Raw genomic sequence first — 27,563 nt, 5'->3', positions numbered from 1 at the left:
TGGTTCTGTTCTGCTGAAAGCACTGTCTGTAAAGCAGTAACTGAAAAATTCCTATGACTGTACTTGCTCCAGTACCTTCCAACAGAACAGGCCCAGGCCCTCGACCTCCAGCCACCACACTGATGTTGAGAGAACAGTTAGAATATCACTTCTCAGTGTTCTTCCTGCCACCTGTCCTAAGACGCCTGGCCCACAGGCAAGACAGGAGGCAGGTCGGCCTAGTTTCCTGGGTGCCAATCCTTCCCAGACAGAGAACACGACACTGTCCCTCACCCTCAAATCTGTCACTCCAGGTCTCCTACCCTTTCTATCTCCCTACTGAGAGTGCCTACCCTCACCTAACTCATTCTTGCACTTTAAGATGCAGTCAAAGCCCCAATTTTTCCAGAAGGCTTTCTCTGACCACCCCCCCCCACCACCGCCAACAGCCCCTTTGCCTCTCTCTGTCCCATAGCAATCCCACTGGACTGTCTATTTGTCCCACTAGATTCCATGCTCCTCATGGGCAGAGCTGATTGCCAGGTTCTGAATCCAGCAGAGATGCAGGATGCTTTTTAAATGACAGAGGAAGCGAAAACAAGGGAAGAGAACCAGGACCCTAAAACACAAAAATGGGATCAAGTTCTGTTTTTTAAAACCATGTCACTCAGCAGGGACCATGAAAGGAGCTAGGAAAGAGAAACTACAAGAAATCTTTACATTTTATGTGTCTGCATCAAATTTCCTTAAAAGGTCTCTACTGCTTAAAATAATAACAACAATACTGATAGTAAAAAACCTACTAGCCTGGTCCAAGGCTCTCACTTGGTAACCGAAGTAAAGGAAGGGCCTTGCCTAACTACATAGAAAGAGCAGGCCAACAGGCCACAAACCCCAGCTCCTGACTCCCCTACCCAATGCTGCCTTCTACGAAGATTTAAAGAGAGGATAAACCTTCCACAAGGATTTCTACTGCCAATTTTATTTCAATAGTCAACTGTTCCCAGAGAAGAAACTGCTGGTGCCACAGGTGATGTGGAAGAACCGTCCTATTCTCTGAGAACTGCATCAATGCTTATGAACAGACTACTTTTTAAAGCTGGTAATCACTATAAAAACACCAAACAGTCAAACTTTAATAGATTTTTTAAAACCAGAAATGATGCCTATAATGGCTTAAACTTCATGGAGGACAAGTAAAGCAGCCCTAGCGGCCGGAATGCTTATAGTAAAGGCCCCTGGAGAAGGGGCGAGGGGGAGTGGCCAGGCTGACCCTGGGGGACAGAGCAGAAAGGAAGGATGCTGCAGAACCTGCTGTCAGCACCCTAGTCCTGGCTGCTTGTGCCATCCACCTGGATGTGCTGGACACCTGATGTCTGTGTGGCCCCCAGCTGGGGACCAGGTGGAGGCAGCAAAACCAGAAGGCTGAAGTAGACGATGCCTCCTGTCCTGGAGCGGGACCTAAGGAATGAAAGGCTGCCTCTGGGGGTGAGTCTGATAACAGCAGCACAACTCAGAGATGGTTAAATTCATTCCTTAACGTGAGCTTCCGCCAGTCCCCCACTCCTTACAGCCCTGGCTCTGCCCTGGTGATTTCATCCTCCAAGCTCCTTTTCAACCCCCTGTTATCTCAGGATTGAGAGAACTTAAGCAATCACCTTCCTTCCTCCAATCTTGAAATGGGAATTAACTGCCATCTTACGCCTATCACTATCCTTCCTCCCTACACATCACTGAACAGAGACAAGAAAATTATTGCTGTAACACCCCCAAGGCCCCACTCTGCTGGCCTGAGGGCCTGGGCCTAGTCGGACTGCTCCTGGGACGAAGGCTGGCTGGGCTCACACGGCCCCTCCGCATACTGGTCATCTGTGAAGGACAGAGAAGAGGGGCTGGATTTAGCAAGAGGGAAAATTACCTGTTTTCAGATGTAAGTTTTCTCTAAGGCATTCTCATCATTCCCAGTCCCTACGGAGAATTAGTTATTCCCACTGCCACCTTTAATTTGCTAGGAGTCAGGACACTGGAATTCTAGCCCTGGCCACATGATACAGATTCAAGTTCAAACTCCAGCTCTGCTTGTCACAAGCTGGGTGGGAGGAAGCAAGCTACTCCCAGCTGTGAACCTCAGTTTCTCCTTCTCCTCAGCTTCTCCTTCTGTCAAAGGAGATGAGGCCATACTTTCAGCCTCAGCAGCATCAGGGGATTAGGTGAAACAGTAAATGAGAACTAACTTTTACTACCGCCTTCATCGTTTCAGCCATCTTCAGGATGGCCTCATGAAGTAAGGGACCCTTATTAGTCCGCTTGTGCAGATATTGAAACTGAGGCACCAAGGAGTGAATTAACAGGCCCGAGGTCACACCGTTGGCAAGCGCTGGAGTCAGGACTTATACCCAGGCTGTGCGGCACCAGGGCCAGCATACTTCAAGCCACACTGCACCATCTCCCCAGCTAACAGATCTAGGTGTTGCACACACAGCAAGTGTACAATAGGCCTCAGTTTCTTTTCCTGTGGAGCCTCAGGGGAGGATGGAAAGGGAAAAAAAAAAAAAATCCTAGAACCTTTAAAGCTGCAAGGGCCCTCAAAAGAAAACCCAAAGCATTTTCACATCCAGAGTTGCAGTTGACCCTCACAGTAACCCTGTGACAGGGCCCATTTTACAGGTGAGAAGACTGAGATCTAGAGGAGGGTGTGAGTGCCCAAGATCACCCAGTACACCAGTGGCAGAGCTATGAAGGGCAGGTTCTCTCCAGAGTGGCCTGGGGGAGAGGAATCATCCCCACCAGCCCCCAAACTGGCTCCAGCTGCTGCTCCAGGCTCAGCACGTGCTGTTTCCCCAGCCAGAGAGGCCTGGCACCTCTGGTCTTCTGAACACACCACATGCGTGCCATCCTCCAAGTCTCTGTCCACGGGCACTACTAAGGTGAGGAAATTAGCATTGGACCTGGAGCCAGACAGAGAATTCTGTTGAAATCTGAGCTCCGCCACGGACATATAGGAGAAGCTCTCAGGGTTCTGTCGGTTTCCTCACCTGGGAATGGGGACCCACCTCCCCTAGATGCTCACGGATGGAATTTAGGGAAGGGTGCAAGGAAGAGCTTACCCAGGGCCCAGCACATTTAAAATTCTGTTCTCCATTTCCCTTCTCTGCACGTCCACTTCACAATAGGGCCCCCTTCCTCCAGAAAGTCTCCCTGGCACCCCGGCAGCTGGAAGATGGGAGCTCACTCACCAGTGTCCACGTCAGACACGATGGACAGCGAGAAGGATGGCGGCGGGGGCAGGCAGTGGAGCACAGAGAGGTACCGCGGGGGGAACTGGGGCGGCGGCGGGGGGAACTGGGGCGGCGGCGGCGGCAGGTAGTAGCCGGGCTGGAGGTCTTCCACTGGCTCCACCACCTGTGGGGCACACACAGCAGAGAGCCAGAGGGGAGAGGGTTGGCCAGAAGGGCCGACCCAACGTTCATTCTCCTGAACGGGGGGCTCCCCATGGGGCAGATTCACCTCCGTGGCCCAGACACCGGGGCACAGGGCGCTCGGCAAGCACCTGCCATAGATGACTGAGGCAAGAAGGAACACAGGCACACCTCAGATAAGCCCAGGAGCAGGCGCACTTGCACAGGTCCACAACCTCCTTCCATCCTTACGACCCTAGGAGGGAGGTTCTACTACTATCCTCACTGTGGTGACCAAAAACTGCATCAGTGAGATGAAGGTACAGGCCCAGGGCCACAGAGCTGGTGAGTGGCAGAGGCAGCACTGAATCCCAAGTCGGCCTGACCCCACTGCTTTGCCACGGAGAAGGATCTGCATGCACCCCGACTACGTGTGGTCCCACCTTCTGCACGTGTAATGACTCAGACTCCAGGGTCGCTGGGCCTGGGGGGTGTCCCCCTTCTAACCGGACAGTGTAGTGCAGCCGTTCCTGAGGCAAGGGCAGCTGGGTGACCTCAGGAAAGTGGCTTCAGCAATCAGCCCTTCTGTATTTCTGTTCCTTCTCTGGAAGACGGAAGCTCACCCCACACCACAGGACCCCAAGGCTGGAATGAGGGGATGTGGAGGGGTGATGACTACACAGAAAAACTCAGAGAAACTTAACTGGAAAGACATGAATGGAATAGAAAATTATGAATTTCAGGTGTGGGTCCTATTATTTACTTCTCCATCCAGATACTTCAGAGCAGCCCTTCTTAAGCTGTGTTCCAGAGAACTCTGGTGTCCTACAAGGTATTTCCAAAAGTGCTCTCAACAGTGTTCTTTGTCCAGGGAGTTTGAGAAACCCTGCATACCACCACCACAGTGGTGAGTCACACACAAGCATATTAAAGGCCTCGAGGCAGTCTGCAAAAATCTCCTTAGGTTAACCCAGCACTTCCTAACTTAATTTGACCACAAGGAAGGGAAGATAAGCCCACTTCTGAGTACCTGCCATGTCCCAGACCCTGTGCCAGACACTTTGTACGCATTCACACCTTATTGCTGGAATCTATCAATGGCCCTATGAGATAGGACTCTTACCCCCGTCCTACAGATTAAGAACCCAAGCGAGGTCCTCAGAGGTTAGGTGACATCCCCAGGCCATGTGGCCAGTAAACAGCAGAGGTAGGATTGGTCTTTAGGTCTGTGCGATTCCAGGCCTGTGCTCTTTTGTGGGAAGAGAAAAGAGGAAGAAAGAAGTAGCAGGTGGGGCAGGACAGGAAGAGAAGGTGGAAGGTGGCTCAGGGCGTATCTAGGAGGCTGGGCAGGGGGCAGCAGGACAAGGATGAAAGCAATTCATAGGCTCTTGGGTTCAAAGCAGCTTCACAAATAAACGCCTGATCCTCTCTCCAGACGTGAAGGGGGTGCGAAGGGGGATTATTAGTGCTTTAATTCCAAGCTGCTCAGCGGAGTCTCTCCCTGGATCCCAGCTCCTGCCTGGGGCGTGTGGTGGCAGCTCAGGCCCAGATAAACCAACTGAGATCACACTCGTAACAAAGGCCGTCTGGCAGGCCTGTCAATCAGAGCCAGGCCCCAGGCTTCTGTGTGAGCAGACGGTGGGTGTGTGCTCCATTTGGCCAAGGTCCCTCTCTTTGTGTGGAGGCTAGAGACGCCGTGCTCTCCCTGGGCTGCAATGGGGTGGCCGGCACCCCCAAACTTCCGGCAGGGCAGGGGTGGTGGTGAGAGTCAAGGGCCATGTTTGCCCTGCCTCTGTCCTGGCTCTGTCACTGGCCAGCTGTGTAATCTGAATCCTAGTCCCTCACTCCCCAGTCCTGTGACCCTGGACAAATACATAACTTCATGGAACCTTCTTCCTCTGCCCTACAATGAAATAACATTCACCTCGAGGGCTGACATAAGGGCCAGTAGGCACTCTGGAAATTATCAAGACCAGGGGTGTTCAAACTTTTCCCCCTTGAATGAATGGAAAATGATTTCTAAATAAAACTTTAAAAGATCTGGAACAGACAGAGGAGAAGCTGCTGAGGTGAAGCAAGAGTGGGGATCCAGCCCCTGTGCGCCTGACCTGCCTGGTCACAGCTGCAACCCCACTGAACTGGCGAATGACCTGTGGCTAATGACCTCATTATTAAATGCCAAGCTTTTATCCTTTCTCTTACTCACTTCCCACATTAAACCAAAGAAGCCTACTCTCTACTCACTCTTCTCCACCCTCCACCCAAGGGAAACATCTCTGTAACACCCAGGGTTAGGCTTGTAGCTCTGAGGGAGAGAGTAAAGGTAACAGTGGTCTACATTTCCATGAACTTGAACTGCGTCTGAGCCAACCTCCCCCACAGGTCCAGCCTTATGGGGTCAAAGTCAGGACTGGTCACCCAGGCCTCTCACTGTCCTGCAGTCCTGATGGCCCTCAGTGGTTGCCAAAAGGGAGAAGGGTGGAAGGAGCTGGTAACCAAGGTCACAAAACCTGGTCACCCCACCCGTATCTCACACATCAGCTCTGACTTTTACACATCCAGCACTCAAAACTCCAGGCTCAAAAGCACACCAGTTAGTAGCCAACCACTGATCTTATAAAAGGATTAAATTTCATCCATTCTTTCAACAAATATCTCCTAAGGTGACTGGTGTTTGGGGAAGGTTTCCATATTTTTCCTGACTAAGCTTAAATGCCATTTCCTTCTGAAGGCCCTCTGCCGTCTCCAGTGGGATGTACCTTTGGGGCAGGGGACCTACGTCTGCTCCTGGCTCTGCCCTCAAATGTGTGGCTCCAGGAAAGTGATATTTCCTTTCTGGTACCCAGCAAAATGAAGGGCCCTTCTAGCACTGGCATTCCATGGGTCAAGGCTGGTGGTCACTCAGTGTTACTGTGTGGCGGTTCCTTGGGCTCATCTGAAATGTGTCTGTATTCCTTCTTGCCTGAGCTCCTGGAGCCTTTTAACCCATTCCACAGCCCAGTCTGACTTGTCTACATGTGTACAGACTTGGCTACACACGTGCATTCCCAGAGGCACACACGGTACAAGGTCAATGCTGTATCCTTCTGACCAGTGCCCAAGACCTGGTACAGAGTGGGCACAACGGCTGGCTTCCTGGGACTGAGGGTCCGTAAAAGCAGCCAGGGTAACTGGGATAAGGCGGAACCTCGAAAAGTCAGGGATGGGACTCACCAAGCCTGCTCCATGGTAGTGGCTGCAGGACACGTGCCGGAAGTCCTGCTGCAGGGGGACCCCTGGGGTAAGGGATGCATCCTGGTAGCCCAGCAGGAACGGGTGGTAGGGCTGCATGCTGGAGCAGCTGCGGTACCGCTTGGAAGGCTCTCTTTCCAGGTGCTCAGACCCCACCACATGATCTGAGTTGACGCTCAGAGGGGGCCCTGAAAAGGGACACAAAGAGGGAAGTGTTAAGAACACACGGAGCTAGGAAACAGGGCATCACATTACTGTCTGAAGGTAGCAGTACAATAAACACTCATATCCATTTACAGAGAACTCCCACATCCATTATGCTTTTGACCCTCCCTGCTTTTTAAACCCTTCACCCATGTTCCACTCACTGTTCTTAGGAAAAGTCCTTTGGCACAGCCACGAAGCCCCATGTGGGCTGGTTCCTGCCTCCACTCCAGCCTCCTCGTCCCCGAAAATCTAGCAGCTCCTTCTTTCTCCTCCACCTCAGGGCCTCTGCAGATGCTGTTCCCTAAGCTTGGAAGGCTTTTTCTCCTAACCCCACTTTGCCTCTTGAAGTCCTCAGTACTCAGCTCCTAATCTTCCTTCTGACCACAGCTAAACCATCGATTGATTATTAGAGCTCTATACACCAATCTGTGCGACTCTTTGATCAGTGGTGTCCCTCTCCCAAGGACAAGATCCTTGAGGGCAAGGAATCTGACTCATCCTTTTCATCACTAGTGTCTGGCACATAGTGCTCAGGGCTCAGTCCCTGTTCTTTGAGGGATGAAACAAAGGAAGGCACTGTGGGGCTTCCCCGGGGGAACAGTGGTTAAGAATCCACCTGCCAACGCAGGGGACACAGGTTCAAGTCCTGGTCCGGGAAGATCTCACATGGCGTGGAGCAACTAAGCCCATGCGCCACAACTACTGAGCCTGTGCTCTAGAACCCGCATGCCATAACTACTGAGCCCGTGCTCCACAACGAGAAGCCACCACAATGATAAGCCCACGCACCGCAACGAAGAGCAGCCCCCGTTCGCTGCAACTAGAGAAAGCCCGGGCACAGCAACGAAGACCCAATGCAGCCAAAAATAAATAAATGGAAGGAAGGAAGGAAGGCACTGTGTCCATGGAAAGGTATCCTTCTCCTAGAATTGCTGTTTCAGATCTGTCTTCCCCATCTAGTTCTCTAGGGACCTATATTTTCCTAGAATGTCCCAGAAGGCAGAATCGGGCTTCAGAGAGCATCAGGCCAATCCCTTTAGCATACAGAGGGGAGAGACTGCCACAGAAGGAAGGAGCTTGCCTAGGGTTACAGAGTGAGCAGGCCCCCAGCGTCCTGACTCAGACTTGTGCTCTTTCTACCACACTGCCATAGAGAAAACCAAGAAAACACGTGTCTGCACCCAAAAAGAGCCCCTTTAAAAAAGCTTCAAATCTACATGTGACTTGAAATTGTAATAGTGAAAGCCACAAGACCTAGGGAACAATGTAATTTATGCATATGGAGGGAGGGGAGAAAAAATAGGCAACAGCAATCATCTCAATAGACTGTCCTGTAGGGAGCAGAGATCGCATTCCCACCCACGCCTGGGAAAGGGCTGGAAGGGCTGCACAGATAGACCCATTGGGGCAGGGCATGGCTGAGGGGCGGGGCCTCTAGGGCACGGAAACGGAGGGGACGGTGCGCAGGCGCAGTCTTGTTGCGCTAGCCCACCCATAGGGACGTCCTGGGGGAGGAGCCTCCAGCCCAAGAAAAGGGCGGGAAGAGGCGCGCAAGCGCAGTATGGTCAGGCTCCCTCGGGCCTCTCCGTGGAGGGGGAGGGGCAGCTATGTCGACTGGAGGCCATTTTTTTCCTTTCAGGATGGAAAGGCAAAAAGCTGTAGCTAAAAGTTAAAAGCCCTCAGAACCACCCATTCCTTTCTCTCTTTTACCTTCTTGCAAAAAAGGCACCGAACCCAAATGCCTACTCAGAAAATGGTATCCCAAAGCAAGGTTACCTCTAGAAAGCATCTTCCCCACCCCCACCCCTTCCCCGCGGGATCCGAGCAGGCCTGGGACGCCGGCGTGGGGAGCGGGGAGGCGGCAGCCCGGAGAGGAACCAACAGCAGGGCAAGGCCGCGCGGGGCCTGGGAATCTTACCAAAGTCGGCGAACGGCGGGCTGAGCGCCGGCCGAAGCGGCCTGCGCAGCTCCAGGCGTCCGGGGCAACCCCGGCCTGGGGCCTCCGCCCCGAGCTGGGGCCTCAGAGAACTGGGCATGGTCGCGGCGGCTCGTTCTCTCGGCCCCACGTGGCCGCGGCCGCCCAGAACTGGCTGGAAGGCACCCGGGCCGGGGCTCGGGCCCCGCGGGCGTCTCTCGGGGAAGAAGGCGGCCGCGCGGCCCTCGGGGCCCGGGTGCGCGACTCCCGAAGCGGCAGGCAGAGGCAGCGTGCGGAAGCTTGAGCCCAGGACAGCGGCCGCGGCCGCGGCCCCGGAGGCCAGCTGGGGCCCCTGCACGCACAGGGCCACCTCCTGCTCCTCCTCGTAGGCCTGGTTCGTGAGCACCTGCTGCGCGGCCATGATCTTCTGGCGCTGGGTGATCAGGTAGCACTTCTCGCAGGTGCACTGCTTCCAGCGGCACTTGCCCGCGTGGCCCTTGAGGGGCACCAGGAAGCCATGGTTCCGGCACCGGCAGCACCTGGGGGCGCGCAGCATCTTGTCGGCCAGCTTGGCAAGGTCTGCCTGCATAGCACAACCGCTACCTCTGGGAGCTGCACAGCGAGTGGAGCAGCGATGAGCAGCGCCCCACGAGTCGCTCGTGCTGGGGACTTTGGATACACTTGTAACAAAGCGGCTCTCAGTGCGTCCCAGGAACTGCAGCAAGACCCTTGCATTTTCCCTTCCTTTTTTGGGTGCAAAATTTGGAGTTTCTATCCCTTGGTTAATAAGATGCAAGGGATTGGGTTGAATAAATTCTTCATGGAATGCTATTGCATATATGTCATCTGGATTATCTGATGTTTTAGGCATTTAATTTCCAAACTCTTTATTCCCGCCATCCCACAGACAGAAGCTATTTCGTAGTTTCAAAAAAAGGCGGAGTGATATTCAACGGTGCACAGATTTAAAGCTCCAGAGGAACATATAAACCCATTCCGGTAGAAAAGCATTCCAAGAGGCAAACCGTGTTTCTCCTTCCAAAAGCTGCTGCTTCTGCTGAATTTAATTTATCTCCCCTGCAGGGAAGCAACCGTTCACAGTGATGCTTCCAGAATATTCTCAAGAGCTCAGTGCAGTGTGATAGCTGCTCAAGGGTGTGCCCTATAGTAATTCCCATTTTTTAAGAGTCTTATTGGTATAGGAATGCATTTCTGGAAGATGGCATATTGCTGTTGTTGATGCCTTCCAAAGTCAAGCATACTTAGAATGCTTTAAAGTAAAATAGACTTAGGATATTTTAGCATGAGCTTGAACCATTGCCTAACTGTGCCATGAATTTAGTTACCTCTGTAAAACAACCCAAATCTCGGGACACCTAAAAAGCTGCCACAAACTTCATAGTTTCCCAAGACTACTAAACTAATTCATTTTTTTTGTTTTATAGAAATCTGTGACTCCCTGAGGTCTTCCCCCTCCCTCCTTAGGTCCAAAAAAGAAAGAAAAAAGCTTATGATCATAGGATCAATCATTTTCTTTAAGGAGGTAGTTATGGTTAATACCTGGCGAAAACGTGTGTAATTTTAACTGCCCTTTCTCTGAAGTTCTCTCTTTCGGGTAGCAGAATGGTAGAAGCTGAGAGCCAAGGCCTGGTGTCCACCTTGATCTTCCTGAGCCTCTGGTTGCAGCTGTATTTTGCATTTCTCACCAGCTGCCTGACAGTAGGAAGTGGTTGCCAATCTGAGGCTGATTATATACTGGAAAGCTGAAAAGAGGTTTCTAAAATCTTTTTCTGCTTTAAAGAAATATATTCCTCATCTTAATAAGAGGGCAAAAAGTATATTCTTCCTGTATTATTTGGCCCTTTAGGAATTTCACTGGTAATTTAAATCCATTTAAGGAGATCTAGGTTTGTCTCTGCTTTGTTCTAACACCCTGTATCTTAATTTTTGATTTAAAAAATAAAATATGGTCCCATAGATACAAGGACAGGCAAGCTCTTTTTCTGACTCTACTCAATTCAGAATGTCTAACTTTTTCACCGACCTTGTCAATTGAAAATGTTACTTAAAAATCATATTTTCAATACTACTGTCAAAAAATCTGGGGCATAAGCTGCATTGTTTCATTATGCTGCAAATTATAAGGTCATTTTCTGCATTATCAAATTTAAATTTTTTTTATATAAATTTATTTATTTTTTGGCTGTGTTGGGTCTTCGTCTCTGCGTGAGGGGTTTCCCTAGTTGTGGCGAGTGGGTGCCACTCTTCATCGCGGTGCGCAGGCCTCTCACTATCGCGGCCTCTCTTGTTGCGGAGCACAGGCTCCAGACGCGCAGGCTCAGTAGTTGTGGCCCACAGGCCCAGTTGCTCCGCGGCATGTGGGATCCTCCCAGACCAGGGCTCGAACCCGTGTCCCCTGCATTGGCAGGCAGACTCTCAACCACTGCGCCACCAGGGAAGCCCCTCAAATTTAAATTTTAACATCAGGTGACATCAGCTGATAAGGTCTAAACAAGAAAACTACTCTCATTTACATTTCATGCTTGACCACCCAAGCTCTCTTCATTTTCCTATTAATGATTTAAAGGAAAATCCTATTCAAAGACAACTATTTGAATTAACTTATTTTAGCCTTGTTAAGGACAAAATGCTTCCATATTTATTTCATAACTTTAGGGGCAAAATTTACCCAAGGTGATGTGAATTTGCATAGTGCTTTGAATTAATAAACAGCCATATATCTTTTTAATCAGTAGTCACATTATAAGATGCAGAAACCTCAGGGTTTATACAGTAAACAAATAAGAAAAAAAGAAATACTAGTTTATTTCTCTCTTCCCCGCAAAGTCTCAATCTGTGTAGGTAAATTCCAACAGAGCTTTATTTATTTCACTCTTGGAAATTCAGGCAAATTGATAGTTTTGTTTTATTTAGGTTGATGACTGATTACTTCTTAGGCTGCTGCTGCTATATAGAAATAGATAGACATACTTCTTTAAATTATTATTTAAAAAGATGGTAAGATGTAAAAGTGAAAAACTGGAAGTCAGAGAAGGATGACAGCAGTAAGTACATAATAGACCCCTTCCTTCCCCACACCTAAACCTTTGGCTGTTATGTTTAAGAAAGTCTGCATCATTGTAAGCAGTAGTTTATAAAATGACAAGTTATAGTTGCTGGGGAATCACCAGTTTGACTAGTTAACCACAAAGGGGCTGGTTGATGGTCATATCTGAGTTCCAGCTTTAGATACGGCTACTTTTTCCTCGGAGTCCCAAATTTCCTGCTTTGAATGATGCCTCTTCTCTTCGGTTAATACGATTGCTATTCGTAGTGTTTAATTCATATTCATCTTAAAGAGCCCTGTATTATGCAGTACACAGGGGTATCACTTAATCATTAAATATTGCATGCACTATAATGTTTCCTCACTGGTAGCACACAAGAATAAGGAAGGGCTTTTTTGCCTATAGCATCTTTCCCCCAGCGGCTATAACCTAGATATCTTCTATCTTCTTCTTCAGGTTCTCTCTAGTGAGCAATGAAAACTTTATTGAAGATTTTGTAGGGGATAGAGGGGAGGATTTACATGACACATCCTACAGCAGATGCTTTAAAATCCTGCCTTAGCATTTCTGTTCTCTCAAGATCCTCCTCTGCTGTGCCACGCCCACTGGAGAGGAACTGGTCTGGTCCCCCCCCCCCATCTCCACCACCTCCCACCCCCACCCCAGTACCCAGCCTCTCTAGTTTTTCTCTCCTTGATTTTTGAGAGTTCTGTAATGGATGTGACTATCTTACTTTTCTTTATGTCTAGTTCAATGTAGACATTCAGTAAATATTTGTTGAATGTACAAATGAATCTTACCTCCCTCTCCTGCCAATGTCAAAGTTATCTCCTTTCTCACCGGCACAGTAAATCAACTTGAATCCACCAACTTTTCCCAAACATCATACAAAACAGAAAGCCCAGAGTGAACAGGACTACTCTCCCGACAAGCAGAATCTGAGGATCAACTTTGGTTCCTTGAGCTTACCCCTTATCCCTGATGGTTTAATAACAGTAATAATACCTACTAGCACTTACTAAGTGTTTGTATGTGCCAGTAATTATTAAGTCCTTTATGTGTATTAATTCATATAATACTCAAAACAACTCTCTAAGGTAGGTACTATTATTTTCAGCTCCACTTTACACATGATGAAACTGAAGCCTACAGAAGTTAAGTATCTTGCCCAAGGTTTTCAGCCATTAAGTGACAGAGCCATGATTCAGAACCAGGAAATTTATCCTCAAGGTCCATGTTCTTAACCATATATCTGCTAGCTCAATATTTCTTCTAAGCAACACAGTGCTCTCCCCAAGAAAGCATTGGTGATTAATAGAAATGTTTGTCTTGTTACATACCCCATTACAGTTGGGGCAAAGGAGGATGAAGGTGTAGCAACTTGGTGAAAATTCCTAGGATGCCCTGCTTACTTGCTTTTCTTTACCCATAGCCAATATTCATTGAGTGCCAACTATGTGCTAAGCATAAAGGACACAGAAGTAAATAAAAAGATAGGATCCTTACCTTTATGTATACTTCCTAGCTGGCAAACCAGGCAGTAAACAAACAATTCCAGATGAAAGCTGAGGAGTAGTGGGGAGACCCAGGATGCTATGGGAGCCCATATGAGGGTCCTAATCTGGATCAAGAAGTCAAGGAAGACTTCCTTGAGGGGCTGATTCCTGAGCTCAGGCCTAAAGGATGAGTAGGAATTAGCCAGGTACAGGAGCAGGAGAGGTGTGTCCCAGAAAGAACAGCATGTTTAAGGCTGCAGCGTGGCTATCGTACAGTGAGGTCAGGAGACTGGAGGGAGAGGAGATGGAGAGGTTGAGCAGTAACCATGTGGAGGGAGTCCTTAGAGGAAACTATAGCAGTCACTTTTGAAACTGAGCAGTCACTTTTGAAACTGAGCAGGACCCTGCAGGGCCCTCCGGCATACAATAGCCCCTCCATGTCTCCCGTTTCTTATAAAGAAAAAGGCTTTATAGTCTCCTAGGCCTTCCCAGAGTTCCAAAGAACAGATGCAATCAGTTACTAATTAGGAAAGTGAGGGAATGCAGAAACAAAGGAAAAGCAGTCAAGAAACAATAGTTCAGCAGTAAAACAGAGTCCTAGTTCCTCCTCAAGGGATATACGCAACAATCTGACACGTATCTTTGAGTTATTCTGTAGGAACTGGAACTAAGACCCCCACCCGAGTGGAGGATGGTGATCACAAGCTGAGCAGGAGCACTAGACCCCAGACTGGTTGGAATCAGAAAGTTAATGGTTAAGATTCCTGAAACACCACCCTGTTACCTCACCACCAACCAATCAGAAGAAAGTCATCCCCCTGCAACCCTCACCCCAAATGTTGCCTCTAAAAGCCCTTCCCTGAAAGACATCGGGGAGTTCAGGTCTTTTGAGCATGAGCTGCCTGTACTCCTTGCATGGCACCCTATAAATAAACACCATACTTTCCTTCACCAGTAAAATGGCTTTGCTGCACAGCAGGTGAGCAGACCCAAGTTCGGTTCAGAATCACTATCTAAGAATAAGGAGTGGAAATGACATGGCAGAGCCAGGCCCAACTAGAACCCACATGTCCAGACATCTAGTATCTGTCCTTGGTTTTTCTTTCAGAAGGTGGAACAATAAGTCACTAGGACTCACATAGGTATTGCAAGATTAAAATGGAGCTGAGTGGGGTTTTCTTTGGGGCAGTTGTTCCAGGTGGGGCACACACTGGAGGCCAGTCATGGCCCTGAGCTAGCACTACGCTAGGCAGGGTTGTTCCTCCTAACCCTGGGTCCCTGACCGATTCATATGACATCTCCTAGGAATCTTAAACAGACGAAACACAAAAAGCAGCAGGGATGGAAGACAAAGGAGTGAGAGAAAAGAAAAATGAGATGAAATCAAACAGAAAGCAGTTGAAGAGATTGTGTAGATAAAGACTGGAACAAACAATTCTGTGGAGCAGATAAGAAGTACAACACCTGGGCAGAGAGGGCATGCTCACAGTGGCATTGCTAGCTGAGTTAGACTCAATAGCACTGACATTTGTTTTGTTTTTACTTGCTAATTTAATGGAAACAAGTATTTTTACACACACAGAAACTTTCACAGTATATATAACTGATCACTTGTACTTTTGATAGTACTATCCAATTTCTATAAATTTCAAGAAATTTTTTGTCTTAAAGGGTGACATGTCCCTATAAGTACAGTGTTAAAAGGGGCTAGTAGCTTTAATATCTCTGTCCTTTGTTAAAATGCAGATTTGGTTTAATACAACATGCATGAATTTAATGCCAATATATGCAGGATACTGTTCCCTAGTAAAATCAGAGTAAAAAGGAACAAAGTATACACCAGAAACTAGCACAACATTGTAAATCAACTATGTGAGAGAAAAAAAGAACAAAGAAAAATGTAATCTTCCTTTCTCTATGTATGTTCCTTGTCTAGTTTCTTAGAACAGTAAATTCCTATTTATCAAAAAAAAAAAAAAAAACACAAAACACCCAGTGTTTCTCCCTGAATTCTGCTTCTATGAGAACAGCAAGCAGACATCAGGAATTTATCTTTCAAAAGACCTTTTCATTTTATGTATAACGTCAGTACAAATTCAGTCCATGTTATAACTGTAAACAGATGACAAGAAATACTGCTCTAGAGACAGGCAAACTGGGTTGAGAACCTGATCATTACTTATTAGCTGTGTTACTTTCGTTGTCATTTAACTTCTTTGCACCTCAGTAGTAGTAGCGGTAGTAATGTTTGTATAATTGCTGCAAATTCCGAAGTGTCCCACATTTATCCCATTTAATGATATTAAGATTTAATGTATGCTTACAGCTTTGTAGGCAATGCAAAGTGTAAAGTGCAAAATGTGGCCTCATTTAAACCACAGAACAACATCTATAAGGGAGGTACATTTATTTTGTCCATTTGACAAATGATAAAACTGAAGCTTAGAGAAATTAAGAAATTTCTTACCCAAGGTATACAGGAAGTGTCAGAAATGTGTATGAATAGCCTCCAAGTCTGTATCTTAGCCACTACACTATAGTACCATCATTTAGCTATTTCATTTACTTTAACTATAAAGTAAGATCTCTGATTCTTGCAGGATTAATGAGATAAGGCATTTAGAATATCCAGCACAGCAACCGGTATCTGACACATGGTTAGCATGCATTATGCGATGTCAAGGAAGAGGAAGGGGCAAGGGAATGGAGAATGAGGAGAAAGAAGTAGTACCTCTGGCTTACCCAAGTCTACCTCTAATCAGAAGATTCGATTCAGCTGCACAACCTTTTTGTGGTGTCAGGCTCTCCAAGCACAGATTAAACACAAGCTGTCCAGTACCATAGCTATGAACCCATGTGGTTATTGAGCACTTGAAGTGTGGCTAGTCCAAATTAAGATATGCTGAAAATAAAATACACACCAGATTTCAAAGACATAGTATGAAAAAAAGAATGTAAGTATCATTAATAATTGTTTATAGATTATATATTGAAATAATGATTTTTTGGATGTATTGAGGTAACATGGTTTTTTTTGAAATGTGGTTTTTTACTTTTTTAATGTGGCTACCAGAAAATTTTAAATTACATATATGTCTCACATATTTCTATTGGACAGCTCTGAAAGAGAGATTTGCCTGCTCAATCCTCCTTCCATTTCTGAAGACCAGGTTTTCAACAGCAGCTCAAATTCAAGCTGTCTTGCCATTGTCATGAGGAGTACACCGCTTTCATACATCCCTTCCTCATGTTGGCTACATTACCTTCACTAACTTGAATGTACTCCTTGTCATTTCGGGCCTTTCCAATGGGATCAAAACACGCATGCTTTACAATTGGAAATATTTATCTGACTACTAGAATATGTTAGCTAGAAGAGTCTAATAAAGCTCTAGTTTGCATTTTGAATCTGCAGATGCATCGATGTTATTTTCATAGGAATATTTTCATATTTATCTTGTTAGCTATAAATTACCAATAAACTGCTGGGTAAACTCGGAAAGAAAGAAGGGTGTCATTATATACTAAGGTTACACCATTACTGTGATACATAGTCCATCAGATTCTCCTAAGATTCCAATCAAAGGGCACAGGTAGATTATGTACATGCTGCTTGATCAGTGGAGTTCTTTGGAAATTTAACATTGTTAAGAACTCTGGAAACTTAAAAAGTACTTGATGTATGTACTTCCCTCCCCAGAACCCACCACAGGTAAACAGTTATTACCACTAGGAGCACTAATGTTGCTTCACACAAGTAATTCCTTAAACAAACAAACAAAAAGGCATGAAGATCTGTTATGAACGATTTTCATCCAAACATACAGGGATTATTACCTCCCACAACATTCTCTTTAAACATGGTTAGACTGAGTTTAATGAGTCTGGAGATTGTTGCTTTTCCCCCTTTAACTTGCCAGATAAATCAGAAATATTTATTTTAAGAGACAATTTAAAGAACTCCGTAATTCCCAATCTGACGGAGTTTTACAAATAAATCTCAGTTAAATGCCTGTCATTGTTTCCAATCTGGTCAAGCAAAAAAGGGGAAAAAGTATACAATTCATCAGAATAATTAGTTGATTGGGGTTAAATAATTCTAAGAATAAACATTTGACCCCCTGGCACATCACAAACCTCCTGGAGAGAGGAGGATTATAAATTAAATGTACAAGATTTAAAATGGTCCAGATACACCCTGAAGATTATTGCAGGCATGTGGGACACATTTAGATAAGTTAAAACCAAGTGTGGGTTTAGAGTTTAGCCATCTTTGATCAGTGGTTTACTAAAGGTTCATTGCTTTGGTGTGAGGATGGGGGGGGAATGCAGAGCAGCGGGTAGAAAGAGAGGAATAGTGGCAACAGTGCCCCCTGCTGTCCAATGGGCCACCTCCCTTCCTTGAATCAGGGATTTTTAGAGACATGGTACCCCAGGGGATAATGAAACCCTCTTAAGTATGTGGAAGTCAGGAAGGAAAGAACTAACATTCATTGAGGGCCTATAACATTGCAAGCACTGTGCTATCATTTAAGTTAGTAATAATATGAAGTTCATTACAAATTCAGGAAAGAATAGGATGAAGTTTACAGATATAGAAACTGCGATTCAAGAAAGATAACTTTTACAAGATTCATAGCTAGAGTTGCAACGAGCCAGGATTTGGGCCCAGGGCTGCCTGGCTCCAACGCCAGTGATTCTTATGCCACAGCACACTAGTAGTGGCTGGAAGCCACGAGCACAGCTCAGACTCCTATAAGTACACTGTCCTGATTTGCCTGAGACGGAGAGGGTTCCAGGGACACTGGACTTTCAGTGCTACAACCAGGAAAGTCTGGGACAAACTGGGATGAGGTGGCAGCCCTAGGAAGAATTCAATTGAATAAGGCACTAGGCTGGAAGAGTCACTTTGGAAAAGGAAAAAGGCCGCCCGGTTGTCTGTCCTGTTCCTCTCTGTGGCCCCCCCTGCTGTGCCACAGGAGAGCAACCTCTGTTCTACTTGTTTTATGCCATGACATGTCCTGGGGCAGTGTCAAAGAAGTTCACACTTCTGTCACTTAGGATTTCTTCAGTTCCTGTCCTAAACCGTCTAAGTCAGTTGGAATTTAGTTAACAGAATAAATCATCCACTCAAGTGGAGGGGAAAGAGCAGAGACTATGGCATCACAGAAACATGGGTGCTGAGAGGATTAAGGAGGACCAGAAAAGGGGGACAAGTAACAGAATTGACACTCATGGGATGCTCATTAATGCACAGGGCACTGGGCTAGGTGTTTTGTGTGCATAATCTCTTCGTATAACAACTCTAAAAGGTTATAATTAGTCCTAATTACAGGTGTCAAAAATACATAAATAAATGGAGCTCAGAAAGGGGCTAAATAACTTGTCTAAGGCCACACAGCTAGAAAAAAAAGTGAACTCAGAATTTATTTCTGCCCAAAGCATGCGACTTTTTCCACTATACATAGTGTCTTACACATAGTAGTGCTTAATAAACATTGAATTCCCCTTCCCATTCAGTTCCTAAGAACTTAAACTTATTAATTTCAATGTCCTTCATGTGCTTTTTAAAAAAATGACATACCAAAAATTGTATTCTCTAAATGTTTATGATGGATATAGAGATTCACGATGGGGGATGAAGTTACCTGCTTAAGTTCATTGTATATGTTAAAGCTAAGAAAATAACTCAAGCAACTACTCCAGTTCACTCTCACTGATAAGGGAGTTGGCCAACGCCCACGGAGACTGGATAGAACACCGAATCATGACCTGATACATAAACAAAGTAAGCTGTGTTCTTACAGTCTCATCTGAAGTATTTCCTTTACAGTTTTTTAAAATGGCAATTTACCAGTCTAGATTAAATACAAATGAATGTCTGGCAAACTAAACTGTAATTACCAGAAAAACACAAAGGAGGTAGGTTAATAAAGGAAAGTTTTCTGACATACATACTTTGCCTCTGATTCTGAAAAACGACATGAACCGGCAGAGGAAAGTGGAAAGACATACACAAACACGTGGACATAGGGGTAAGGACATCGTGCACAGATATATACTTGTGTAATTGGAGCAGAGAAACCATCAATGGGCCTAAGTATTTATGGCCGAAAATCAAATACCCTACCTGCAAGTTAAAATGTCATGAGAAGAAAGTGAGCAAATATGATGTAGAGGTCACAGGATATTTGCCAGATACCTGAACAAACAGAGGTTCTGTAGCAAAGAGGAATAGGCAATTGGCTTTTGGGTAGACAACAGTGTCCGCCATTTATATCTATAAAATGGGAAGAATATCTATCTTGTACAGTTGTTGTAAGGATTAGAGATATTTACATCACCTGGAAAAGAGCAGGCATTTGAGAAGTGTTTGCTGTTTTATCTGGGAACTCTGTGATTCTGTTTTAGAGCTCATAAAATTCTGTTTGAGGACAATGTAGATTATTAGTTCTGCTTTGGTATATTAATTCAAAATATGCCTGGCACATAATAGAAGTTTAGTAAAAATCTGTTGAATGAATGAATACATTTTAACTTTCTTCTCTTTAAGTATAACAAATAAGAAAACATAAAAGTCTACATCTGGCCCTGTGGAAAGGTCTACTGTTCAACTCAAGTTAGCAGGGAGAATACAGCAAAAGTGTAATAATGATTTCAAGACAGAAATGTTGCCCTACGTTACATAAGTACCAAGGAGATAAACTTAATAGTGGTGGTTTTTGTGCTCTGTAATGCCAAAATACTTTTATAGGCTACTTCCAGTTGTTTCTGACTTTATGGCTTAGTTATTGAACTAAGAATTGTCTAAGAAAATTCTGGTCCTGAAGATTTCTAGATTGGTTTCTTCAACTTGTACATTTTCTTTAGCAATATCTTAACGGTAAAGAACAAGTATCTCATGTGAATGAGATAAGTTGATTTCACCTCAGTTTTCACAGAATAGCTGGTGACCTGTGTTACATGTTAGTAAAACATACAAGTTGTACCTTTAGGAAACAGAGGCCTAAGTAAATGGTAATTGCTATTATTACTCTGGTCCTCTTTACTCCTTGTTTTCTCTAAACTTCATTTTTGGATAGAGTCCAGCATTTCCCCAAATATGCTCCACGGAAGACTACGTCTGTGAAATGTGAATAGATATAATATAAAAAAGGGCTTCTGAGATCCAGTAAGATTAGGGAACCCTAAGTTAACAAAGTAAAGTTCTTTACTATGGAACGTCTCTTTAAGAAGGGAATCTGCAAGAGGAAGCTCTAGTGTTCCTTAACCTTTTATTCATTATTGGCCTTCCCTTCCCACATCCTTTTTAGACTTTCTTTCCCTAAAGGCCTTTTTCTATCCCCCTGACCCTCCCTGCTCTCCTCCCCCAACCTGGAAATTAAATAACACGGAATAAGATTTTGCTGGGTAGAGTTGAGTTTTGGAAGGTCTCAAACCACTGTACTAAGATTTTTTTGCCCCTTAAGAACCAGTTTTCACCACCTTAGGGATAATATCACCTCAGTTGAGAATGAATGCTCTAGTACAAAATGCCCCTCGAACTTGTTGGACCACTGACCTTTTTCAAGTGGACCAATATCCTCAGGAACATACTTAGGGAAGCCCTGATTTTGTCAGCATGGGATATTTTAACACTTCATTGTTCTCTTATGACTCAAGGAGAGAGTCTTCTCTTTAATACTGAAATTCCTGGTGTTAAAAGATAAATTGAGGCATATTAAATATTCTAGGAGTTTATATGAGCAAAAGTGGATTTTTTTTTTTAACATCTTTATTAGAGTATAATTGCTTTACAACAAAAGTGGATCTTAATCAGCATCGTTTAGCAGCACCAAACAGGAAGTATTTAGAAGTGCTCCGGTGACAGGAACTAGGGGAAAGACTTTATAGAGATGCTGAAGCAAAGCAAGAAAATTATTTGATTGGTTATAGCTTAAGCGTTTGCCTTATTTGGAAAATCAAAACCAATCACAAACGGCCTAGTTGGTTTCCTTACATAAATTGCCAAAGCATTAAAGTCCTCTCAGTCTAAGGGCCTTGTTTAATTAATTAACATTGGTATAGGACTACAATAGGGGCTTCCCTGGTGGCACAGTGGTTAAGAATCCACCTGCTAATGCAGGGGACACGGGTTCGAGCCCTGGTCCAGGAAGATCCCACATGCCATGGAGCAACTAAGCCCGTGAGCCACAACTACTGAAGCCCATGCGCCTAGAGCCCGTGCTCCGCAACAAGAGAAGCCACTGCAATGAGAAGCCCGTGCACCACAACGAAGACTGGCCTCCACTCACCACAACTAGAGAAAGCCCACAGGCAGCAATGAAGACCCAATGCAGCCAAAAATAAATAAATTAATAAATTAATTTTTTAAAAAAGACTACAATAAGGAAAGGAGTTCAATAAGACTTGTTGATTGAGGAGTCTTGTATCTGCCTCTGCTTTCCCTCTGGCCATCATCCCTAGTTTGTGGTTAGAATTTTACACCAACCAATTTTTAAAAAAATAATTATGATATAACATGTGTAAAGTGTGTAATGAGCACTAATTTTCAATGTACAGCTTGATGAATTTTCAGAGTTGTATACACATCCAGGATATGTGTTGAATTACTAATCAGAGAACCTTAAAAAAATTCTTGACCTCCCATCATCCACATTCTGTGGCTTTCAAACTTTAGTGAAGTTTAATGAAGAATCCACCCAAGGGAGCTTATTAAAATTGCGTAGTCCTACGCTCAGATTCTCATTCAGAGGGTCTAGGGTGTGATCAGGGATTTTAAATAAAATTCTCCAGATGATCCTGATGCAGGTGATCTATGGATCACACTTCTGAGAAACACTGGCCTCCCTACATGATAAAAGTCAAAGTCCTGAACAGGTATTAAGGCTTTGCCTAATTTGACCCAATTCTATTTTTTTCAGACTCAACCCTTGCTGGTTTCCACCATGCCAAATTACTCACCTCTCCTCAGTGGGTCATGCACTCATGTTTCCCCTAACCTGGAATTATCTTTCCATTCTTCTTAATATAACCAACTCCTACTCATCCTTCAAGACCTCTGAGAAGTCTTCTTAAATTCATCAGGCAGAATTAGTTGCCCCTCATTGTTCATCCAGAACTTTATTCAAACTCCTGTCATAATACTTAACACACAATACCAATTTTTAATCTCCTTGTTTAGACGTAAGCAAGAATATGTCTGGCTCTTTGCTAAACCCCTAATCCTGCATAGGGGCCAGCACACAGTGAGTGAATGAATGAATATATGCTACTTATTTACACGTGGAGTCATTTACTTCTCATTTTCCAGGCCAATGAGACTGCAAGCTCCCTAAGAGGAGAGAGGATTTCTGACTTTCGTAAACTCCAGAATCATGGCAGGGATTCAGTAGTCAATGAAAAAAATACCTAATGAATGAAAATAATCAGCACCCTTCTCTCAATTTAGTGAGAACCTCCATGCTTCCTGAACCTTCATAACTCTTGGAGGGAAACAAGAGTGGAGTGTGGGTGTTGGGGGGAGATATCCTTCCCATCTGCAAAAGAAGAATGTTAGGTAAGGCTAGAAGCTGAGGGACTGGGCCTCCAACGCCAGGTTCCTGGTTCTCTCTGCCCATTCCCTCCATAGAACACTCTGTGGCCATGGAGATGACCATTACCATAAGCGGGCAGTTGAGTGAGGACTCCAGAAAAGTCTTTCAGGAAGGCAACGGTGCATGGCGACTCTTCGCCCTCTCACTCACCTCCTTATCTATTTACTTGCCTATTCATGTGTTTACTCGTGTTTGTACTTGTTGATTTATTTTTTTAGCATCTTTGTAGAAGACTAAGCCGCTGAGCCAGACAGAAGCCACTTTAGGAACGGAAAGCCTGACCCACCAGCGAAAGACCTAGGGACCTAGGGAGACCTAGGGACCACTGACCATTGGGTAAGAAGGGCTGAGGGGCGGGATTCCTGCCGTTACCAGAAGCCCATTCACCCGAAGGCGTGGGGGCGGGGTGAAGGGCGGTCCTGGAGGTGAGGGGCGGGGCGATGCCCCTACTTAAAATTTCAGGAGGGGGATTGCAACCCCAAACAGCCCAGCCGATAGTAGGGGGTGTGCAGGTGCAGGTAGAACGCGACTGAAGCCCTGTGGGCGCCAGCCGGCCTGTTCCTCACCCTGACCTTTGGGTTGGCGGGCTCTCGGGGTTAAATTCAGACGCATGCGCAATGCACCGGGGCCCCTGAGGGAGGAAGGAGCTCCGGCAGAGGGGAGTGTGTGACTAAACCGAGCTCGGCCACGTGTGACGCTGGCAGTTACCGAGCCCTGAAGGCGAGAAGCGCGGGCCGACTCAAGGGCAGGCCCTGGGCGGCGGCTGCGGAGGAACCCAGCTATGAGTACGGCTCCACGAAGTACCTGCAGCTGTGCGGCCTGGGCGGGATGCTGAGCTGCGGGCTGACACACGCGGCCGTTGTGCCCCTGGACCTGGTCAAGTGCCGCATGCAGGTGGACCCCGGCAAGTACAAGGGCATCCTGAGCGGCTTTGGCGTGACGGTGCGGAACGACGGGCTGCGCGGCCTGGCCCGAGGCTGGGCCCCGACCTTCCTGGGCTACTCCCTGCAGGGCCTCTTCAAGTTCGGCCTATACGATGTCTTCGTATAGATCCGCTACGCGCAGCTCCTGGGCCAGGAGAAGGGCTACGAGTGGAGAAGCAGCCTGTACCTGGCCGCCTCGGGCCGCGGCCCCCAGGATGTACGGTGAGGAGGGCCGGTGGGCCTTCTACAAAGGCGTGGCGCCGCTCTGGATGCGGCAGATCCCCTACACCACACAATACTAGTGTGTAGGATGTTAACGTTTGTGGAGAGGTGACTTAACGTGCAGACCGACTTTAAGTGATTGATTCCTTCTTTCTGGCAATCCAAGAGAATTGCAACCGTTTCTTTTGGGGGTTTGAACCATTATCTTTGGGGAGTCGGCATGGTTGCTTTAACTCAATAGCTTTTCAACAATCATAACGAAAAAATTCTTAACAGGAAGTAATGTTAGGTGATTTCGTGTCTCTAGATTACACCTTCTTTGATTCACCATTCGGTGGAGATTATCCAAGCATCACTACTGAATAGCCTACTACTGAGGTTTTAAGGTCAGCACAACTATGTGGGACAGAGAGCAAAGTAAAATTCTGCTACATGGTGCTCATCTCAGTAGAAATCGTGCACCTGTTGAATAAAGGACCATTCCGTATTTCCTGTTCATGTCCATTACAGGTAAAAATTATTAAACGTTAAATTGTGACTTACATTGCCTGATAGCTTAGAAAGCATTCACTGTTTTCAAAGAGCATGACATGAAATCTGCATTTTCTCATTTGGCTTTGTCCTATTCTCTTCCTGATGTTGCTGATTAGAACCTAGCTCACTCCAGGAAATGCTACAATTGGATCAATGTGGAAAACCAAAATGAGATGAAGGGCAGGCTCTGGGAATAAGTATGTAAAGAAAAGTCTCTGTTCTCTAAAGATTTCTTTTGTACAACTCAGCTTTCAACAGCCATACATCCAAAGAAAATCATACCACCCTGACATTTAAACACACACACAACCCTACAAATTCCAACAAATTTTGGTTAAATATTAAAGAATGGTTTTTGTGATTTTGAAAGGAAAAAATCTCACTTTTAATGTAACAAATGTCATTCATTTAATTTGGTAGATATTTCACTGATCTTTACAGTGGTTGAGGTTCATAAAATTTATTGAAGTTATAAGGCATGTTTTCAGTTTTCTGTAGCCTTCACGTCTCTGACTGGGGAAACTATAAAATTAGTGAAATTCTGTGAATTAGAGATGTTTGTAGAATGTGAATAAGAAATAAACTTCAATATGATATTTGATATGATTTACCAAAATGTTACACAATTGCCCTAACAACTTGTATTAAAAACCACAAACTTAGGATATGTTAATGTTTTAACTATGTAATAGTAAACTGTTTAGTGGTTAACAGAAAAAAAGTGTCTAAGTATGTTTGAACTGTCTTGACTGGATAATAAAGAGCTTGGAGGAAAAAAGTCAGAACTTGTGAATGAGATGCAATGAAATTTATATTTAGCACTCCTATTTTCTTAGGGAGGATGCAGGAGACAGGTCATTGTGTATTTTTAAGATACTTTCACTTTCCCTAGGAAGTTAGTGTCCATGTTTGTGGAAAAGAAAAGTTCTCAAGGAAGGAGAATGATAAATTTTGAGGAAATAAATTGTGCAGTTTCATTTTTGCAAAATTTTAAAACATATATTTTTGACTAGTGTTGTAAAATGTTTGTAGGAAGTTTCTTTGGTCAATAATTTATTAAGTAAATTACTTTCTAATGTAATGTAATTTAAGGAATTGCTACAAAATCTATGGAGTTTCAAGAAAGTGGGAGACCGATTATTCTGGTCTGTGGTATTTCATGATTGTTCTGTTGACAACACCAGATAATTTCTGTAATATACAACGTGTATGTTTAGACAAGTATAATCTAAGGAGAACTGTTTGGCATGATTCTTACTGTCATGGACATGGTTGAGAGGATGGGTTTACTTCGTTTGGGTCAGCAGTTTTCATATTCAGTCCCTAGATTTCTTTTTTTTTTTTAATTTATTTATTTATTTATGTTTGGCTGTGTTGGGTCTTCGTTGCTACGCGCGGGCTTTCTCTAGTTGCGGCGAGCGGGGGCTACTCTTTGTTGCGGTGCGCTGGCTTCTCATTGCAGTGGGTTCTCTTGCTGCGCTTGTTGTGGAGCACCGGCTCTAGGCGCGCGGGCTTCAGTAGGTGGCATGCAGGCTCAGTAGTTGTGGCGCACGGGCTTAGCTGCTCCGCGGCATGTGGGATCTTCCCGGACCAGGGCTCAAACCTGTGTCCCCTGCATTGGCAGGCAGATTCTTAACCACTGCGCCGCCAGGGAAGTCCCAGTCCCTAGATTTCTATTTGCCTTTTTTTGTTCATGGTAGTTTACAAATGTCTGAATAAATAGGGACCATGGTAGCTAACAATAAAGAATAAAACATAATTTAAGAAAGATAATGTGAGTTCAGAGTCATGAGGTGTTTTTTTCTAGTTACTATTCCTTTGGAACAATTTAAACTTCTATTCAGTGTTTTACCTTGTCTGTAATTACCACTCTGTGAAATCGTGCATATCTGTTAGAATTAGAAAAGCCATAGATTATGTCTGGTATTGTTAGACATTTTATATTCGTTTTCATGTAATCTCAATCTTTGAAGTAGTCCATTTTATATATAAAGAAACAGACTCAGAAGCTAGGTAGCTTGCTCATAAAGCTAATAATTGATACAGTCTGAATCAGAGTCCATATTTTCTTCATCACTCTAGCTCAGCACCTTGACATAACCAATGACTATACTTTTCATAAATTGCTTTTTCTAATACCTCAAAAAATATATTTTTTAAATCTTCTATTTGTATATACTATAAAACTTTACTAATTTTGCACTAATGGAAAGTTTGTAATGTGTCTCAATTGTGAAAAACCTATTGTGTAATAACTTAGAAGTAATCAAACTGCAAAATACTTAAATACATTTAATTTAATATTTAAATTATTTCCTGCACCAGGTCAGTGCCTCATCCCTAACTTGAAGGGACTGATGATCATAAAAACAGTGATTTTAATTTTTAAAAAATTTCTGGTACTGCAGTTTCAACAAGAGGCTTTACCCTATCACATTCTCTAATTTTTTCCTCTAAGCTTTAGTTCCTACAGCTAAAAAAGCTAGCTTGGGCTATTTATCTTTTCCCCCAGGTGCTGATTAAAAGTAGCTTTTTCAAGTATTTGAGATTAATTTCATGATAGGGAGCTGTAATCTCATCCATTGATCTGTCTTTTGAGAAGTGAATAAAGAGAGTAGGTAAAATCTTGAAAAACAAAGGCCATATTTACATGTTAAACCACACTGATAAAGATTGGAAAGAATCAGAGTATTAATGTTATGAGTATTTTTCCTTGTTGTACAAGTGTGTCTTTAGAAAGTTTTCCTTTAGATCCTTTCAAAGGCAAGAAGAATTTTCTGAAGTCAGAAGATCACATTTTGACAGGCAACCATTCAATTAAAGTATGCTTGTTTTATGTGGTCTTAAAGATCAGTTATTTTTTAAATCATGAGCAAAGAACTATTTGAAAGGAAATTTAAATTTTAGTATTATTTATAAAGCTTTGTCTTTTTTCCTGAATGCTATTATTTGGATGGGTCGGTGAGTAGAGAGGATGCTAACGATGTAATTATA

General features: G+C 44.7%; 1 protein-coding gene and 1 pseudogene across 1 annotated transcript; one reads left to right on the top strand and one right to left on the bottom strand.

The window, feature by feature from the left end:
* Positions 1 to 1,783: 1,783 nt before the first annotated feature.
* On the bottom strand, positions 1,784 to 9,319 carry DMRTB1 (DMRT like family B with proline rich C-terminal 1). Its single transcript, XM_059912719.1, has 5 exons — positions 8,734 to 9,319; positions 6,591 to 6,796; positions 3,821 to 3,907; positions 3,216 to 3,381; positions 1,784 to 1,848 (listed from the first exon to the last, which is right to left on the bottom strand). The coding sequence occupies exons 1-5, from the start codon at positions 9,317 to 9,319 to the stop codon at positions 1,784 to 1,786; spliced, it is 1,110 nt and encodes a 369-aa protein (XP_059768702.1).
* Positions 9,320 to 10,353: 1,034 nt separating this feature from the next.
* On the top strand, positions 10,354 to 24,115 carry LOC132359153 (solute carrier family 25 member 3-like; annotated as a pseudogene).
* Positions 24,116 to 27,563: the final 3,448 nt, after the last annotated feature.

Source organism: Balaenoptera ricei, chromosome 1 (genome assembly GCF_028023285.1).
Source record: "Balaenoptera ricei isolate mBalRic1 chromosome 1, mBalRic1.hap2, whole genome shotgun sequence".
NCBI lineage: Eukaryota > Metazoa > Chordata > Mammalia > Artiodactyla > Balaenopteridae > Balaenoptera > Balaenoptera ricei.
The sequence above is the reverse complement of the archived record's forward strand: the minus strand, read 5'-3'. Positions and strand labels throughout refer to the sequence as shown.

Bases quoted from the DNA above. Each gene is read 5' to 3' on its own strand.
- DMRTB1 (XM_059912719.1), bottom strand. From the start codon at position 9,319: ATGCAGGCAGACCTTGCCAAGCTGGCCGACAAGATGCTGCGCGCCCCC. The intron at 6,797-8,733 runs GTAAGATTCCCA...GTCCCTTTTCAG, and splicing joins CCCGCCGTTCGCCGACTTTG to GGCCCCCTCTGAGCGTCAAC. The intron at 1,849-3,215 runs GTGAGTGAGCTC...TGTCCTTCACAG, and splicing joins CGTGTCTGACGTGGACACTG to ATGACCAGTATGCGGAGGGG.